At 39.3% G+C, this 18,993-nt stretch overlaps 1 protein-coding gene across 16 annotated transcripts in view; it reads right to left on the bottom strand.

Annotated features, from left to right (window-relative positions):
* CENPI (centromere protein I) overlaps positions 1-18,993 on the bottom strand; it is a 68,908-nt gene that overhangs the window by 29,422 nt on the left and 20,493 nt on the right. For 12 of the 16 annotated variants that reach the window (XM_009235049.3, XM_009235050.3, XM_054544844.2 and 9 more), the window contains 9 exons: positions 14,539-14,587; positions 14,204-14,250; positions 8,211-8,300; positions 7,744-7,872; positions 7,345-7,512; positions 6,171-6,291; positions 4,934-5,025; positions 2,688-2,805; positions 2,537-2,601 (listed from right to left, as the gene is read on the bottom strand). In XM_009235049.3, the coding sequence (XP_009233324.1) occupies positions 2,537-2,601; positions 2,688-2,805; positions 4,934-5,025; positions 6,171-6,291; positions 7,345-7,512; positions 7,744-7,872; positions 8,211-8,300; positions 14,204-14,250; positions 14,539-14,587 (879 nt within the window). The remainder of the gene's footprint in view (positions 1-2,536; positions 2,602-2,687; positions 2,806-4,933; positions 5,026-6,170; positions 6,292-7,344; positions 7,513-7,743; positions 7,873-8,210; positions 8,301-14,203; positions 14,251-14,538; positions 14,588-18,993) is intronic. The other 4 variants (XM_054544842.2, XM_063721049.1, XM_063721048.1 and 1 more) reach the window with 1 other exon arrangement.

Genomic DNA, 18,993 nt, shown 5'->3' with positions numbered 1-18,993 from the left:
GTTCTGTTGCCCAGGCTGGAGTGCAGTGGTGCAATCTCAGCTCACTGCAACCTCCACCTCCCGGGTTCAAGCGATTCTCCTGCCTCAGCCTCCTGAGTAGTTGGGATTACGGGCACGCCCAGCTAATTTTTGTATTTTTAGTAGAGATGGGGTTTCACCACGTTGCCCAGGCTGGTCTCGAACTCCTGACCTCAAGTGATCCGCCCACCTCAGCCTCCCAAAGTGCTGGGATTACAGGCCTGAGCCACCGCACCCAGCCAATTCCTTAATTTTTAACCTCCTTTTTCAGGTTTATCAGCCTTCTCCTGGCCTTATTTTCCTATCTAGACTAGACCACACAGCTGATCACAACTCTCTTGTACCCCATTCAACCAGCAAAACCCAAACTGATTCAATCTCATAATTTGCTTTCTCTTCTCCAACATCTAAGTGGAAGAAAACACACAACTGCAAAGATTGGCGTCATTCCAAATTGATGATCGCCAACTTCTGCTGGGCCCTTAATGATGCTCAATAATCCTTTTACTTGTCTTTAACCAGCTCTTTTTTCTCCCTGGCTGTCCTAAGCAGCTAACACCCTCCTGGAGTGTCCTACTTAATTCTGTTCTCTAAATCATGCTTCTTATTTTGAGAAATTTAACATTCTTAGGCACAAAGTACTTTAATGTTTTGCCCTTCTAACTTTACAAATATATCTATATATCCACCTATCCATGCATCCTCTCCCCAGTCTTAGAGGATAAATGGTGCCTCCCAATTCCTAACCACCCATTCAAGTAAATCTCACTACCTAGTTTTAAACCAATACCTTCATATTTCTTCTGGAACCTTGTACCATCAATTGTTCCCAATCTTTTCTCCATTTTCAACTTCTCCCTCTTCTCCACTGGCTCCTTCGACTCATCTATAAACACACTCACGTTTCTCTCATTTTAGAGGCCAAACAAACAAACAACTTCCCCTGGTTCCCAGTCCCCCTACAGCTCTCTCTACAACTTTTTATTGGTCAAACATTTTGAAACATATTCTATACTCACTGTCTTGACTTGACTTTTCACTCACTCCTCAACCCACACAATCTGACTTCTACCTCCCCTGAATATATTTCCATATTCCACCTTAACAACTAGAAGTTGTTCCACTGGAACTACTCACAAAGGAAGCCAAAACCTCTGTATTGTCAATTCTAAAAGAAACTTTTCTTGTCCATATCCTTCTGAACCTTCCTGGGATACTTGGCAACATCATTCCTTCATTCTTTATTGATATCCTATATTCCCTTTGTTTCCTTGGAACTATTATTCTCCTGGTTATTTTTATACTTCTGGCAATTTCTTAAGATTCCTTCAGACTGTCCTCCTTCTTGGCCTGAGAATTAAATACTGTGCATTCCCCTGAGTTCTGTTTTTAGCTTGCTGTCTGTTCCCTTCCTTCCTTCCTTCCTCTCCCCACCCCTCTCACTCTCAAATATACATGTCTGAATGTGTATATGCATATTAGGTTGAACCACGGCAAACTGCCAATCATTAACCACCTTTGACGTACAAAAAATGGCAATTTCCTGTGGTCCAGCCTAATGTTTAACCAGCTCTTTAGCGTGGAAGAATAAGAGAAGAAACAAAGAATAACCCAATTAGAAGATTGAGAGAGAATTGAAAAAAAAAAAAAAAATTCAAACTGAAGTCTCTGAAAATTTATTAGCTGGGAGAATTGGTGTGGATGTCATGTGAATGATGATATTGGTCAGGACGTAAAAGTTACAATTAGCATAAATAGACCTCAAATCCAAGTTAATATGATAGGTAATTAATCAAGTGCCATTCAATTATGACAAACGCTAACCAGGACAACATGTTTCCTGTCAATGTGGCCAATAGTAAGTGATTTATGGTTAAAAAAAAAAAAAAGTTATAAAAGAAACATTACTTAATTGCCCCTCTTTTAGAATAGGAATAACCATTCTATAAGAAAGTGGCTCTCAAAATCATTCAGGTAGAACTTCTGGAAGCCATAATGGTCTTCTTGGAGACCACCCCAAAATAGTAACATATTATATATAAGGTTGGAACAATTTTACTAGCAGAAAACGACTGTTACTATAAATATAAAATATGAATGTCACGGGGAGTTTTGTTTGCTTTGGTCACTACTATATTCCCAGTGTCAAGAAGGGTATATAGTAGGTGCTCAAAAAATATTTGTGAAATGAATAAATGTATCTACAAAAATATAAACCACAACAATCAAACTAAGTATTTCTCAGTTTGTTTGTTTTTATTAATATGCATCTGCCACTTGTTCGTTCACTATGTCATTTGCTACAAGTGGAAACAGGTCAGGAAAACTGTATGCAACACAGCCTTAAAAAAGGAACATTCTATGCATTAACTTTGAGTTGAGTGATGCTGTACCTCAAAGCCCAGGTCCAAGAAAATCCTGTTATAAAACCATTGCTGTAATGTCAGTTTGGAATTGTGTACCACTAGCAATAGAATAATACATCCTATTGAATCTAAGCAAGGCAATTTTTTGTTACCTTGAAATAAATGGTTGATGTAAAGAAGAGCTGTGCTAGACGGTCAAAAAGTAGTGGTTTCACCTCTAGGAATCAAAAAAAAAAGATTATTCAAAATCCTTTCAATCACAGTACATTGAATCAAATGACTCCACATTTTCATGATACATACCAGAGAAGCTACTAAAAGGAATCCAGCTCACAAGCTGAAGGAACTGTGACCGACAACAAAGGCCATCCCAGAGAGGAAGGCTCTTATACAGGAATGCTTCACAGGAATAAAACCCCTCCTGTAACACAAGTGAATAGTAAATCCTTATATGGAACTCTTCAGTCATAAAATTATGCTCTAAACAACCAGTTTATTTTGTGCTATAGTTGCTTCACTCTTAGACTAATTTTTTGTCATGAATATAATAAAAGCCTTAGGTTAGGTGCCAGACTTCCTCAGAAAAAGGATGAGATGATTAGTATTTGCATACATTACCATCTTTATCAATATAGTTCTCAAATACCATAAAACTTCATCAATTGGAAAGAAAGTTAAAAGTTACAGAATATTTTTTAAAAGATAAGATTTATTATCTTGGGGTACATGCAGTAATTTGAACAGTCAATAAAATGTATACAATATTATGTAATAGGGCTAGAATTTCATTAGAGGCCATAGACCAACTCCCAACTCTGAGCAGCTCCATCTTTAGAGGCTCAAATGTCTAGGTTGCTTATATTTCCACCAGAGTGAGGATCTGGGACTTCCCTTTTTTCCGTTGTCACCTAAGCTTTTCACAGTGACATGCACCAGGACTCTATCCTAAGACCTTCTTTCCATGACATGAATTTTCTGGACAATCTCATCCATATCATAGCTAAAATCACTTTTAACATGAGGGGTCCTAAATCTGTGTCTCTAGCCCAAATATCATTCCTGAGATCTAGACTCATTATTTTACTGCATACTGGATATGACTGCTTTGATATCCCATTAGGCATCTCTTAAGTGAAACATCTTTCCTTCCAAGCCTGCTCCTCCTATATTTCTTTTCTCAGTGAATGTCATCCATCTTCCCAAGTAGGAAACATAAACGTCAACCTCAATTGCTATCCTCACTACCATCTCTGCACCCAGCTTCCAATTAAATGGTTTCACACCAAATCCCTAAAACTTGGGCTGGGTGTGATGGCTCACACCTATAATCTCAGCACTTTGGGAAGCCAAGGCAGAAGGAATGCTTAAGCCCAGGAGTTTGAGAACAGCCCGGGCAACGTGGTAAATCCCCGTTTTTACAAAAAAATACAAAAAACAAACAAACAAAAAATAGCCAGGAGCGGTGGTGCACACCTGTAGTCCTAGCTACTAACTAGACTGAGCAGGGAGGATCAATTGAGCCCAGGAGGTGAAGGCTGCAGTAAGCCATGATTGTGCCAGTACACTCCAGCCTGGGCAACAGAGCAAGACCTTGTCTCAAAAAAAAAAACAAAGAATTATTCCACAAACATTTATCAATCAAGCTGAACATCTACACATGAAGAAAAGTTAGACGTGGTTTCTGCCTGCTGGGAGCTCATAATGTGTGGAAAAATGGATGCTAAAAATGTCACGATAGAGGTAAGCACAGGGAGCCATGGGAGCACATAGAACAAGGAGCTAACCCACACTGGGCAATAAGTGAAGGCTTCTTGATGGTGCCGATACCTAAGCTGCAGCTTAAAATAAAACTCAGGGTTACCCAAACCAAATAGTCCATTTGCTGGAACATATTTGATGCTCAAAAAATGTTTGTTGATTATAAGAATATAAGTAGTGACCCTATGAAATTTACATTACTGGATAATTCAATTAACTGAATACATTTAATTACATCTTCAGTTTGTTCTCTTAAATTACAGGTTTTTCCGTTTTATTTGCATAATATAACATATTCTTTCTTCAAATCTAACAGTGCAAAGATAAAAGTCCAACTCAGCTTTATCTATAATGAGCTTCAAACTGAACAAATATTATTTACAAAAGATGTCAGGTACTAAAAAAAAGGGTTTTTTGTTGTTGTTGTTTTTGAGACAGGATCTCACTCTGTAACCCAGGCTGCAGTGCAGTGGCACAATTACGGCTCACTGCAGCCTTGACCTCCTGAGCTCAAGTGATCCTCCTACCTCATCCTCCTGAGTAGCTGGGACTACAGATGCATGCCACCGTGCCAGGCTAATTTTTGTATTCTTTGTAGAGATGGGGTTTTGCTGTGTTGCCCAAGCTGGTCTTGAACTCCTGGGCTCAAGTGATCCACCCGCCTTGGCCTCCAAAGTGCTGAGATTACAGGTGTGAGCCACCGCAGCCGGGCAAGAAAAGGTTTTCAATGGATATCTAAATAAATTTTAGTAAAGAGTGGTGGAGAGTGGAAGAAGCAAGTGAAATCTTACTTGTAAGAAGCACTCTGCCCTGATGATAGTATCCAGGAAGTTGGGAAATTCTTTTCCATGTTCATAATTATTCACCTTGTACCAAATACATTCTAGAGCAGAAACAGTAAATATAAGCATCTAGTTGTACCACAACAAAAAAGTGCACAAAACATAATTATCACTAAAGTGACAAGTGACAAAGTAAAAAAGCCATAAGTCTCATACATCCTAGCTAACTCATGATGTAGACTGGAACAGACACATGGAGATGATAGTGAGATATTCCTCAACAACTTGGTAATATAGGGAAAAGCTTATAGTGTAAATATAGGGAAAAGCTTATAGAAATGGAGAGAATTCACATATAATGAATATGATAAGCTTTATATCACATAGCAATCCAAGAAAGTATAAACATATGAATTGAAAGTTTTAGAATACCCTAAACTTCAATTAGAGTATGCTGGGTATAATGTAAGAGTGATACAAATTTAGCACGTGGAAATCTAATAAACTGTATCATATTCTGTTTAAAAGATTCAGAGAAGAAGAAGGAGAATTGGCCTGGAACCAACTAAAAGCAACTTTAACCACCAGAAGAATCAGGAGTTGCTTATCCAGTATCCAGTAAAGAAAGACTCAAATTTGGTCAAAAGAAATATTATCTCTAGAGAAATATACCCGCCCCTCCCCACCGCCCCCCACCATTGGAGGAATGAAATGCTCAGGCTTTACTACGGCTTGGATGAAAGACTTCTCACTGCCCTTTCATTTAATTCTATAATTAAGAAATCTTCTAATGACAAATTTGGCTCCCATATATGCTGATAGCAGAGGGGATATTCTAGTTGGCAGATATGAGCATTTTGCTTACCAGAAATAATTAATTTTATAATAAGCTGACATTCTGGCTTGTACATTTGTCTCTTCTGAGTTTCGTTACCATTAACAGGATGATTCTGGGGCCCTAACAGCAAGTTTCTGAACATACAAAGATGAAGAATCCTTGGATTGTGATAGTCATCAAAGTGGAGCCACCCAGTGAGTTTTGGTGGCCATCCAGCAGTGTTTCCTTAACAAAATCCCTCTACCTTCTTACTGCCTTAAAATTACAACAGAAACATTCATGCTCTAAATATAAGATTACCACAGACATAATTACAGCATATGAAGGCTCCTGTTCTCTAGAATTTGGCACTCTTATAAAAGAAACCCATTTGTTAACTATCTTGGTCCATCCTCACTCAATTCTTACCTTCTTGTAATGTTTGACTCAACCAGTAATAAAACCTCAGCAAGACTGGCTCATCTCTGACACAGTTAATATAGTGAAGCAGCAGAGAGTTGTTTAGCACTGAGCCCATCTGAGAAGGCAGCTGCAATGACAGAACAACCGATCAACAGTTAAGTATCTGAAAAGTGGATAAGGGAATCGTCATATAGAAAATATATAACAAAAATAGGCTGGGCATGGTGGCTCACGCCTATAATCCCAACACTTTGGGAAGCCGAGGCAGGAGGATCACTTGAGCCCAGGAGTTTGAGGCCAGACTGAGCAATATATTTTTAGAATAATTTTGTTTTGTTTTGTTTTGAGATGGAGTCTCGCTCTGTCACCCAGGCTGGAGAGCAGTTGCTCCATCTCAGCTCACTGCAACCTCTGCCTCCCAGGTTCAAGCGATTCTCGTGCCTCAGCCTCCTGAGTAGCTGGAACCACAGGCATGCACCACCAAGCCTGGTGAATTTTTTTTTTTTTTTTTTTGAAACGGAGTTTCGCTCTTGTTGCCCAGGCTGGAGTGCAATGGCGCGATCTAGGCTCACTGCAAACTCTGCCTCCCGGGTTCAAGCGATTCTCCTGCTCAGCCTCCCGAATGGCTGGGATTACAGGCATGCACCACCACGCCCAGCTAAATTTAGATTTTTAGTAGAGGTGGGGTTTCTCCATGTTGGTCAGGCTGGTCTCGAACTCCCAACCTCAGGTGATCTGCCCGCCTCAGCATCCCATAGTGCTGGGATTACAGGTGTGAGCCACCGCACCCAGCCCAATTTTTGTATTTTTTAATAGAGATGGGGTTTCACCATTTTGGCCAGGCTGGTCTTGAACTCCTGACCTCAAGTGATCCGCCCACCTCGGCCTCCCAAAGTCCTGGGATTACCGGCATGAGCCACCGCGCCCAGCCTGATATAAATTGTTTTAAAAATTAGCCAGGCATGGTGATGCACATCTATAGTCCCAGCTACTTAGAAGGTTGAGGTGGGAGGATCACATAAGCCCAGGAGTTCAAGGCAGCAGTAAGCCATGACCACGCCACTGCCTGGGTGACAGATAAGACCCTATCTAACAAAACAAACAAACAAACAAACAAAAAAAACAAAGGTCATGAAATTCAAATAGAAAATGCAAAGAAGCACACGGTCCAGTCACATACCTCTAAGCAATGGATGTTCTGTAAAAGTTGGGGGAAGCTTTGAAGTTGTTCAAGTGGAAATGATCCACTTCTATTCAGACAATCAGAAAGACTCATCTCTTTTTTTCCACATTCTTTAGTGTAGCTACTGGAATTGAGCACTGGTATAACTGAGAGAGAATTCCACTTCTGAAGAAAGATAATAAAACAATCTATCAATGGACTAAACAGACTACAAACCATAAATATAAAAGCAGTTGTTAAGGTGTTTCAATTAAAGGAATCTGAATATGGCTTACACAGAATCCTGGGTAACTGACATATACTTAAATATCTATAATCTCCTCTAAGATCTGAATGGTTATTATTTGGATTTAATAAAAGAAAGCCATGCAAGTTGTTTGAGCTTTAGATACTTACTCTTTTTAGAGGACGAACATTAGCTGGACCTAACATCAACTTCAGAGGTTCTGGAGAAGGTCCCCGGTTTCTTTGCTTCACGGCAAGCAGAGCCGTCTTCCATAGATTCTCTGAATTCTTAAAATATATCTATAAATTTGGATAAAAAGTACAAGAGAGTAGGTACCCATAAACTGAAGCAACATAAAGTCTAAAATGCCTCATTAATTGAAAATATATTATGAAATCCTTTACACCCATACAAATGCACTTAAAGTATTTTTTTTCTGATTAGTAATCTATTAAATATACCAAATGGGATCAACACGAAGTACCAATTCCTAAAACAAAACTTTCCCAAAACAGTACCACAATACTAGATAGTAAAACAGTAGGCTGTAAACATTTTAGTTGAAATCTGTAAGTTAACTTTACCAAAAATAACATATTTCAATCTCAATATGATTTCTCTCTCCTTAATCCCTTACCTTCTTCCTTACAGGCAAAGATACTGAAATCAGAGCAGGAGCAAAGAACTTATACAGTGACAACAAAGCCTGGAGATGAGGCTGCATTCCCTGAAATAAAATAAGTTTTCCATTTTCAATTCTGTGGCTATTAAGAAACTGAGGAAACAAATACCAATAAGAAGGAAAAAAGTATATTCAGACCATAATTTCGCTGAGATATAGCTATAGGAAGATGCTATTAAAAATCAAGGAATGAGTAACCAGACATTTAAGTCAACCACCATAAAACAACCCTCTCCAAACTGTGATCTTCTCTCTTACGATCTTTTCCAACTTTACTTCTTCCTTGTATTTTTCTCTTCTCTTCCTATACCTTAGGCTGACCAGTCATACTTACTAGCATAGCATAGCTTATTCTCACTGGTAGCATACTCAGGACTCAAAGTTTACTCACCCTTGATTTAGACCTCAAGGAGATAGGACCAAAAGAGAAGCTAATACCTGATTATTATAATTCTTGGAAAATTATCTAGGAAATTACAATTGGTATGCCATAATCAAGCAGCTTTGATATAACTGAAACAAGTCTTAACAAAAGCACTAATTTCACAACGAAAGACGTGATTACTGCTAGATACCTGTTTTATACATCTGGCTATCCAGAGAAAACATACCACTAAAATGAATTCTAAGGAAGTAACCAAATTGTTTTATTATACTAAAATTTTATTGAATCGAATACTGTACAAAGTAAGGCAGCAAATGAGGCTTAGAAATACAATATTTTCATTTTATAACAGCTTCTTGAAATTAAACTTATTAAAACAAAACCAAAATGACCCAGTTTATCTATGTTGAAAATATCTCCTAGCCTCTGTACACCCATTATTAATGAGTATCAGAGCGTTTGTTTTGAGCTAGAATGCTTTTTAGAGAATACTTAGTTGTGCTAAGGCCTTTAGAACTTATAGTCTAGTTAATTAAAACTATCTTTTTTGTTAAAAAGTTAATACTAAAAAAGGGAAGGGGGAGATTTCCAGTTAAAAATGGCATATTGAACATATGATTAATTCTGGGTTCTCCCAAAGCCCCATTTAAAAGACAGTAAAAGAATGAAAAAGGTGGCTGGGCACGGTAGCTCATGCCTGTAATCCCAGCACTTTGGAAGGCCGAAGTGGGTGTATCACTTGAGGTCAGAAGTTTGAGACCAGCCTGGCCAACATGGTGAAATCCCATCTCTACTAAAAATACAAAAATTAGGCCGGCTGTGACGGTGCACACCTGTAGTCCCAGCTACTCAGGAAGCTGAGGCAGGAGAATGGCTTGAACCTGGGAGGCAGAGGTAGCAGTGAGCTGAGATCGCATCACTGCACTCCAGCCTAGGTGACAGAGTGAGACTCCATCTCCAATAAATAAATAAAAGAAGAATGAAAAAGGATAAAGCAAAGCACAAGTTCAAAGAGAACAAGAGAGGAGACAACAGCATATGAAAAATCTAAATAAGATTTTGGAACCTAGAATGAAGATGGTCAAATAGTAACCAAGTTAGCAGAATAGATAAAATGAAATCTAAGGTATCAACAGAAAAAGCCTCAAAAAAATCAGATTCATGCTTGACAACTCCCAGAAAGGATCAAGAGTTGAGGGACCAGATATCTCTAAAAAGTGGGGATGCAAGAGGGACAGAAAACAGGAGTATTGCATGAAAGGCTACATAAGAAGCAGTTAGAACCCCAAATTCCTTCACTATACTGGCAAAACATTAGGGCTTTACTCTGAAAATGAAGCTGGACTCGGATACCAGGCACAGCCAAGGGAGGATACCAAGACCATTTCTCACCCCTTTCTAGTGCTCAGGTCTCAGAGTGCCAGTAGCCAGGTTTACACCCTGTGATGATGTATTAGCCCACTCTAACACCGCTATGAAGAACTGCCCAAGACTGGGTCATTTATAAAGGAAAGAGGTTTAACTGACTCACAGTTCCACGTGGCTAGGGTGGCCTCAGGAAACTTACAAACATGGCGGAAGGGGAAGCAAACACATCCTTCATCACACGATGGCAGGAAGGAAAAGAATTAGAGCCGGGCGAAGGGGAAGCCCCTTATAAAACCATCAGATCTCATGAGAACTTACTCACTATCACAAGAATGGCATGGGAGAAACCGCCCCCATGATTCAATTACCTTCCATTGGGTCCCTCCCACGACATGTGGGGATTATGGGAATTATAATTCAAGATGAGATTTGGGTGGAGACACAGCCAAACCATATCAGATGGTTAATTTTAAGTGTTGATTTGGCTGGTCCACAGGCTGCCCAGATATTTGGAGAAACATTATTTTGGGTGTTTCTGTGAGGGTTTTTTAGATATGATTAACATTTAAATCAGGAGACTTTGTGTAAAGCAAATTGACTGCCCTCCGCAATGTGGATAGGTCTCATCCAATCAGTTGACACCTGAATAGAAGAGGTCCCAGAAGAAGAAAATGTCCAACAGACTGCCTTCAGACTTTATTTGCAACAGCAGTTCTTCCTGGTTCTATAGTAGACTGCCACTTAACTCAAACTGGAACATCGGCTCTCCTGGGTCTCCAGCCTGCTGGCCCATCCTGTAGATTTTGGACTTACCAGCTACCATAATCAAATGAGCCAATTCCCTATAATATTATAAATACACACACACACACACACACACACACACACACGATTCTCTATGTACAACAGTGCAACACCATAAGACAGGAAACAGGAGAATTCTGTTTTGAGAATATTAACATAGTCATCTGGGAGGATCCTCAACAAAACACCAAGATCCTACAATGAACAAGTCCTGCTCATACACACATTTCCAATCATCATGTTACTGTTTTACTTTTAAATATGAACAAACAAGCTTTACCAAGCATTGGTGAGCAGTGGCTCACACCTGTAATCCCAGCACTTTGGGAGGCCAAGGCGGGAGGATTGCTTGAGCCCAAGAGTTTGAGACCAGCATGGGTGACATAGAGAGACCCTGTCTCTACAAAAAATTTAAAAATCAGCCAGGCCTGGTGGTGCATGCCTGTAGTCCTAGCTACTCCAGAGGCTGAGGAAGGAGGATCACTTGAGCCCAGGAATTCATGGTGGCAGTGAACCATGATCATGCCACTGCACTCCAGCCTGGGTGACAAAGTGAGACCCCCGTCTCTTAAAAAAAATTAAAATAAAATTTAAATTTAAAAAGTACCATGAAAGACCAAACAATCTAAAAACAGAAACTATAAGGAAACAGAGACAAAGCCTGAAACAGAAAAAAATCACAGCCCAAAGTGCATACACACAGGATCATGCCCGGTAGAGGGAGAACCAACCCTTAGAATGAGACCTAATTCCCCCTTCTTGTTCTAAAGATTGCTCTGGACAGGGCCTAGTGTATGTAGGAAAATGCCCCACTTCCTACTATTCATGCCTGCCACCAGAAATACAATTTTTGTGGTTTTGTTTCCTTCATAGATTGGGAGCTATGGGGCATGGATGGGGATAGACGGGATATATGCCTTTGCAGGTATCAGAAATTCACACATCCAATGTATTTCTCACATATGTTGACTATGCCTGTTACTATCATGCATGTTAGGTTACATATGAACATGGCTATGCCTTCTTTGTTTGATATTGTTGGACTTACCCATATTCATCAAAATTCAGCTAATCAAAACAATGTTATGTATGCATCTTTATAAATGGGTACTTATTGACAATGGAATAATTTAGTGATGTACTGTATAGAGTGGTAGTAATGAAGCCAGACATTTAGTGTCTCCGTTATAAATTTTTAGACAATCATCTCATAAATCATTTTTAACTTGAACATACACTGTGTTTCAGCTAATACAAAACAAATCAGCAAGATCTTTTGTTTGTTTGTTTGTTTTTTTGGAGACAGAGTCTTGCCCTGTCGCCCAGGCGGGCGTGATCTCAGCTCCCTGCAACCTCCGCCTCCCGGTTTCAAACAATTCTCCTGCCTCAGCCTCCCAAGTAGCTGGGATTACAGGTGCCCACCATCACGCCCAGCTATTTTTTGTATTTTTAGTAGAGACGGGGTTTCACCATGTTGACCAAGATGGTCTCGAACTCCTGACCTCGTGATCTGCCCGCCTCAGCCTCCCAAAGTGCTGGGATTACAGGTGTGAGCCACTGCACCTGGGTACTAAGATCTTTTATTATGGTAAGAATTGTCTTATTCCACTGAAATGTTTTGCTGTAGCATGGGAAAAGGTACATTTTTTTCATAATTTCTATTAATGTGAAATAAAATTCAAATTGGACAAAAATATTACCATTAATATCTTCAGAGAACTAAGAAAAAATAATCGTACCCATGGAACTAAAACAGAAGGCTACAAAAAAAGAATAATCATTGAACTGCACTAAGAGGAGACCTCACATTGGAGAAGCACAAATGTGTTCTGTGTTTGTGTCTTTCATTCAATAAATGCCTATAGGTAGGCCATGAAAGCTCCAGTTAGGCATGACCACTATTACTTCCTATTGTTTCATATCCAAAGCTTCACAGACTTCTGTTACCTGGCAGGTAAAGTGGAAATAACAATGCAGAGAGCTGTAAGGACCAGAGATAACAGTCAGAGAATATACTGAAGTTTAAGCATCCAGAAGATAATGTCTTAAAATGCTTTCCTAGGCCAGACTCAGTGGCTCACACCTGTAATCCCAGCACTTTGGGAGGCCAAGGCAGATGGATAACCTGAGGTCAGGAGTTCGAGACCAGCCTGGCCAATATGATGAAACCACCATCTCTACTAAAAATATAAAAATTAGCCTGGCGTGGTGGTGTGCGCCTGTAGTCCCAGCTACTCGGGAGGCTGAGGCAGGAGAATCGCTTGAACCCAGAAGACAGAGGTTGCAGTGAGCTGAGATCGCACCACTGTGCTCCAGTCTAGGCAACAGAGTGAAACTCCATCTCAAAAAAAAAAAAAAAAAAGCTTTCCTAGATCACATCCATACAAAATATAAATTCATTTATGACCACTCCCTAACACTTACTGTTCCAGCCATACCAACCCAGCTCCCTAAACAATGTTTGCTGTTTGACATCTCCATGTCTTTGCTCATGCTGTTCCCTCTGGGAGGAATGCCCTTCTCTCCCTTCTTTGCCTACTTAAATCCTATTCATCCCTTAAAAATTCTCTCAAGCAGGCCGGGTGCAGTGGTTCACGCCTGTCATCCCCGCACTTTGGGAGGCTGAGGCAGGCAGATCACCTGAGGTCAAGAGTTCGAGACCAGCCTGGCCAACATGAAACCCCGTCTCTACTAAAAATACAAAAAATTAGCCGGGCATGGTGGCGGGCGCCTGTAATCCCAGCTACTCAGGAGGCTTAGGCAGGAGAATTGCTTGAACCCAGGAGGCGGAGGTTGCAGTGAGCTGAGATTATACTCCACTGCACTCCAGCCTGGGCAAAAAGAGTGAAACTCCATCTATAAAATAAAAATAAAAATAAAAATAAAATAATACTCTCAAGCATCACCACTCCTCCTTGACCCCAAGTCTGATTCTGATTTTTTATTTTGTTCACTGAGCTCCCCCAAAAATAAGTTCCTTAAAGATAATGAGTTATAGGCCAGGCATGGTGGCTTACGCCTGTAATCCCAGAATCTTGGGAGGCCGAGGCGGGTGGATCACCGAGGCCAGGAGTTCCAGACCAGCCTGGCCAACATGCTGAAACCCTGTCTCTACCAAAAAACACAAAAGTTAGCCGGGTGTGGTGACGGGTGCCTATAATCCCAGCTACTCGGGAGGGTAAGGCAGGAGAATCGCTTGAACCTGGGAGGCGGAGGTTGCAGTGAGCCGAGATCATGCCACTGCACTCCAGTCTGGGCAACAGAGTGAGACCCCGTCTCAAAAAAAAAAAAAAAAAAAAGATCAAGAGTTATTTGATTTTGTATTCCCAATGCCTGGCTCAGTACCTGGCACATAGTACATTGGCAGGTCTTAGGTCTTTTTGGTACTCACTATTTTGGCCTGAAGATCAAGCAGTTTTCTCACACGAAATGGTTTGACTAGAAAACATAAAGGAAACAGGTACTATGCATTTGGATTCAGAATAAAAAGAAATTGGTTATATTTAACCACCATGCAATTCATACAGTTTCTTCTTGTAACATATCAAGAAAATAAATACCCTGTTCAATTAAGCCATTAAGCAGATGCTCTTAAAGTACTAAAAAGCAATTTCCACAAAATGATTTCTGTCATATAACTAATGCTAATAGTTATTTTAACTTTATAAAGGCCAATACAAATGCTAATTCCACAAAGTATAATACAACTGTAATGAAAATACTCACCATTCTCTTTTTTGGTAAGTAAATATAACAAATGGCAAACATAAGGGCACTGTTAAAACATAAAAAAAAAAATAAGAGAAATGATAATATGTCTTGAACAGAGGGGCAACACATTTTCCTCAAATGTCAATCTTACGCTGATTAAGTAAAAAACCTTCAGGACTTCACTGAACAATAGTTTTACAAAAAGTCTCTTTTTCCTACTGTATAGTGATAAAAAAAACAATAGTTTTAATCAGCATTTCATTAGGTCATTTTTTAGTTATTTTTGGAATGTAAAGATATTGCAGAGAATTTGAAAAACAGAATTACCTATCATCCTCCTAACAAAAATTAATGTATTTCTTTCAATATTTGCATGTATATATTTAGTTACTAAATTCATACAAATATTGAAAGGAATGCATGAATTTTTGTTATTCCTTTCAATATTTTTACGTATGTGTATTGTTAATTGGTGGAGACAAGGTCTCACTATGTTGCCCAGGCTGGTCTCTAACTCCTGGCCTCAAGTGATCCTCCTGACTCAGCCTCCTAAAGTACTAGGATTACAGGCATGAGCCACTGCACCTGGCCCATACTTATTAAGACATAAACTTGAAACTTTTATCCTGATTTCCTATTTAAAACCATTTTCCCATGTTGTTTAGTCTTCAAAATTATCATTTTCAATGATGCTTCATATTCCAGTCAGTATATATACAAGAATTTAGTTAACAGCTTAGTCTTCAGTTTGGCAAATAGTATGCACTCAATTTGCTAATTAAATTATTGTATGACTGATTCCCTTCTACCATTTCATTTTCAGTGTCCATCTGTTGAGGTCTTACTCTAGATCAGGGGTCAGGAAACTATGGTCTACCTGTTTTTGTAAATAAAGTTTTATTGGGACACAGCCACATCATTCATTTATTTATTGTCTACAGCTGCTTGCACACCACACCAGCAGAGTTGAATAGTTGTGACAGAGACAATATGGCCTTCATGCTCAGAATATTTACTACCTATCCCTTTAAGAAAAAGTTTGCCAACACCTTCTCTAAATAATAGGAAAGTGAAAAAATAAAGTATTTAATAGTACTAGAGAAAGCAACAAGAGCAAAGACTTTCTTTAAACAAATTTGTATTTTTGTAGTCATGACTCTAAACTTTACAGTCTAAACTACAGCATATTCCATACTGCCTCTTCTGTACTTAGAAATGGTTTGAGAAAGAATCTAAACATACTTTTAAGAAGCATGAATTTAGATATGGAATTTTTTTTTTTTTTTTTTGAGACGGAGTTTCACTCTTGTTGCCCAGGCTAGAGCACAATGGCATGATCTCGGCTCACTGCAACCTCCGCCTCCTGGGTTCAAGCGATTCTCCTACCTCAGCCTCCCAAGTAGCTGAGATTACAGGCATGCACCACCACGCCCGGCTAATTTTGTATTTTTAGTAGAGACAGGGTTTCTCCATGTTGTTCAGGGTGGTCTCAAACTCCCGACCTCAGGTGATCTGCCCGCCTTGGCCTCCCAAAGTGCTGGGATTACAGGTGTGAGCCACCACACCTGGCCGGAATCTTTTTTTAAAAGAAAGAATACATGTTATGACCACATCTGCCATATACTACACAGAGAATAGCAATTTTCAGTATAAAAAATGTGTTACCTCATATGCTTAAGGATATGAACTATTAGCAACACTATCATGTTGAATATGAAATGAGTGTTACACAATCACTTGCCCTAGACTCCAGCATTATAGGAAATCTGACATTCTCCTTTAATCACATCTAGAAAGGAAAAACTCATATATTTTAATCATTTTACGATTGCCTTTCTGGCAAATATTTAGGTTGGTGCAAAAGTAATTGCAGTTTTTGCCATTTCAATGGCAAGTACTTTAATAAGTACTTGGGTTATAAAAGGCTCAGTCCCTGACGGGAAGAATTCAGTCTATTGAGCTATTAGAAGAAAGGAGAAAGCATATCTTCTTATTTCCTATTCTTTACAAAGTATGTTTAAACACAGAATTCATTTGTATTGCAATTTGGTCTGTTTATGAACAGAAACAATATGAGGTTAAGAGAGATGTCAAAGGTAAGAGAGAGACGATGACGTACCACTTGTCATTCAACCACATCTGTGCACCACAGGACATGCAGCAGGGATGAGCATCCTGCATCCTTACTTTCTATCGACACTTCCAAGGTTACCACTCTTTCACCCTTGTATAGAAAAAGACCTCCTCTGAGACTTAGTTCACCCAACTTTACTACCTCTACCTTACCTATACCCTGTCAGCTCACTACTAACCTAGTACCTTCCCCAAAATTCCATTAGGATTTGGGCATCTCACTCAGTTTTCAGCTCTAACTCTAATCCCAATATCATGCCAGATGACTTTAATGTCCATATCAACAAATCACCGTGGTCTTATAGTTTACTGACCTCAATTCCAATGACCTGATAACCATCTATAGAAATATTGTGTATTAGATACTCTGAATGACCCTGACTGGTTTCCTGCCAGCTCAGCAATGTTTTTGACATCATATCCAGCTGTTGAAGCATGTTTCAGAGCTGGCATGAAAACAAAAATCTGCAGTTCCCAAAAACAAAGTGAAAGTAGAAACACTAAATACTGAATAAGCTTTCTCACCAAGATTTTTTGCCAAACCTTAGAAACTTTGAACTTATGACTTTAATAGCTACAAAGGGAGGCAGGGGTAGGTTAGGCAGGGGATAAAGCTTAGGACCCACCCAATGTGTAGATTATGCAGAGGATCTATTATAATAAAAAACTGGAATCCCCAAGAGCTACACACTAAGTGTATGGTTGAGAAATTAAAACTCCACTGTGTTGAACAGGACAGCAAGTAAACTTGCTTGTCTTGACCTTGGAAATGGGTCAAAGGAAAATAAAACCTTTCCCAAGAATTTGTAACCACAAGCCAGCTCAAAAAATGTCTGCAGTTTGGCCAGGCGTGGTGGCTCATGCCTGTAATCCTAACACTTTGGGAGAGCAGGCAGATTACCTGAGGTCAAGAGTTTGAGACCAGCCTGACCAACATGGAGAAACCCCGTCTCTACTAAAAATACAAAATTAGCCAGGCATGGTGGTGCATGCCTGTAATCCCAGCTACTCGGGAGGCTGAGGCAGGAGAATCGCTTAAACCCAGGAAGCAGAGGTTGCGGTGAGCCAAGATTGTGCCATCGCACTCCAGCCTGGGCAACAAGAGCAAAAAACTCTGTCAAAAAAAAAAAAAAATATATATATATATATATATATATATATATGTCTGCAGTTTGAATTTATGCTAGTGGGATGGCCTGGAAAACCTAAAGAGAATAACTTAAAGTGGCTCTGACTTAGTTGTAACTCCCAGGTAAATCATATATCTTGTATCTAGGGACTTGTATCTAGAATACAGAAAGAACTCTTACAACCCTATAAGATAATGAACAACCCAATTTAAAAGTGGGCAAAGGATCCTAACAGACAATACAAATGGCCAATAAGCACATGAAAAGATGCTCAATATCATTAGTTATCAGGGAAATGCAAATCAAAACCACAATGAAAGACCACTTCACACCTACTAGCATGGCTATAATCAAGTCAGATAAAATAGCCAGTATTGGTGAGGATGTGATGAAATTTGAACCCTGTTATAGATTGCTGGCAGGAATGAAAAATGGTACAGCCACTGTGGAAAAAGAGTTTGGCGATTCCTCAAAAAGCTAAACATAGAATTGCCATATGATACAGTAATTTTTTTCCTAGGTATATACTCAAAGGAACTGAAAAAGCAGGAACCTGAACAGATATTTATATACCAATACTCAACACAGCACCATTCACAATAGCCAAAAGGTGAGAACAACTCAAATGTCCAACATCAGATGAATGGATAAACAAAATGAGATATAGTCATCCCTTGTTATTAGCAGGGGATTGGTTCCAGGACTTCCCTTCCCCGCCACCATATCAAACTCTGCGGATTCTCAAGTTCCTTACATAAAATTGTGTAGTACTTGCATATAATCTATGCACATCCTCCTGTATACTTTAATCAGGGGGTGCCCAGTCTTTTGTTATCTGGACCACATTGGAAGAATTGTCTTGAGCCACACATAAAATACACTAACACTAATGATAGCTGATGAGCTTAAAAAAAAAAAAATCCCCCCAAAAATCTCATAATGTTTTAAGAAAGCTTATGAATTTGCGTTGGGCTTCATTCAGAGCAATCCTGGGCTGTGGGTTGGACAAGCTTGCTTTAAATCATCACTGGATTAGTTATAATACTTAACATAATGTAAATGCCATGTAAATAGTTATTACACTGTATTTTTTATTTGTATTATTTTTTATTGTTATATGTATCTTTTAATATTTTCAATCAATAATTGGATGAATCCATGGATGCAGAACCCTCAGACACAGAGGGCTGACTGCATATATATGAAG

The sequence above is a fragment of the Pongo abelii genome, chromosome X (genome assembly GCF_028885655.2).
Source record: "Pongo abelii isolate AG06213 chromosome X, NHGRI_mPonAbe1-v2.0_pri, whole genome shotgun sequence".
NCBI classification, from domain to species: domain Eukaryota; kingdom Metazoa; phylum Chordata; class Mammalia; order Primates; family Hominidae; genus Pongo; species Pongo abelii.
This window is presented reverse-complemented; position numbering and strand designations above follow the sequence as displayed.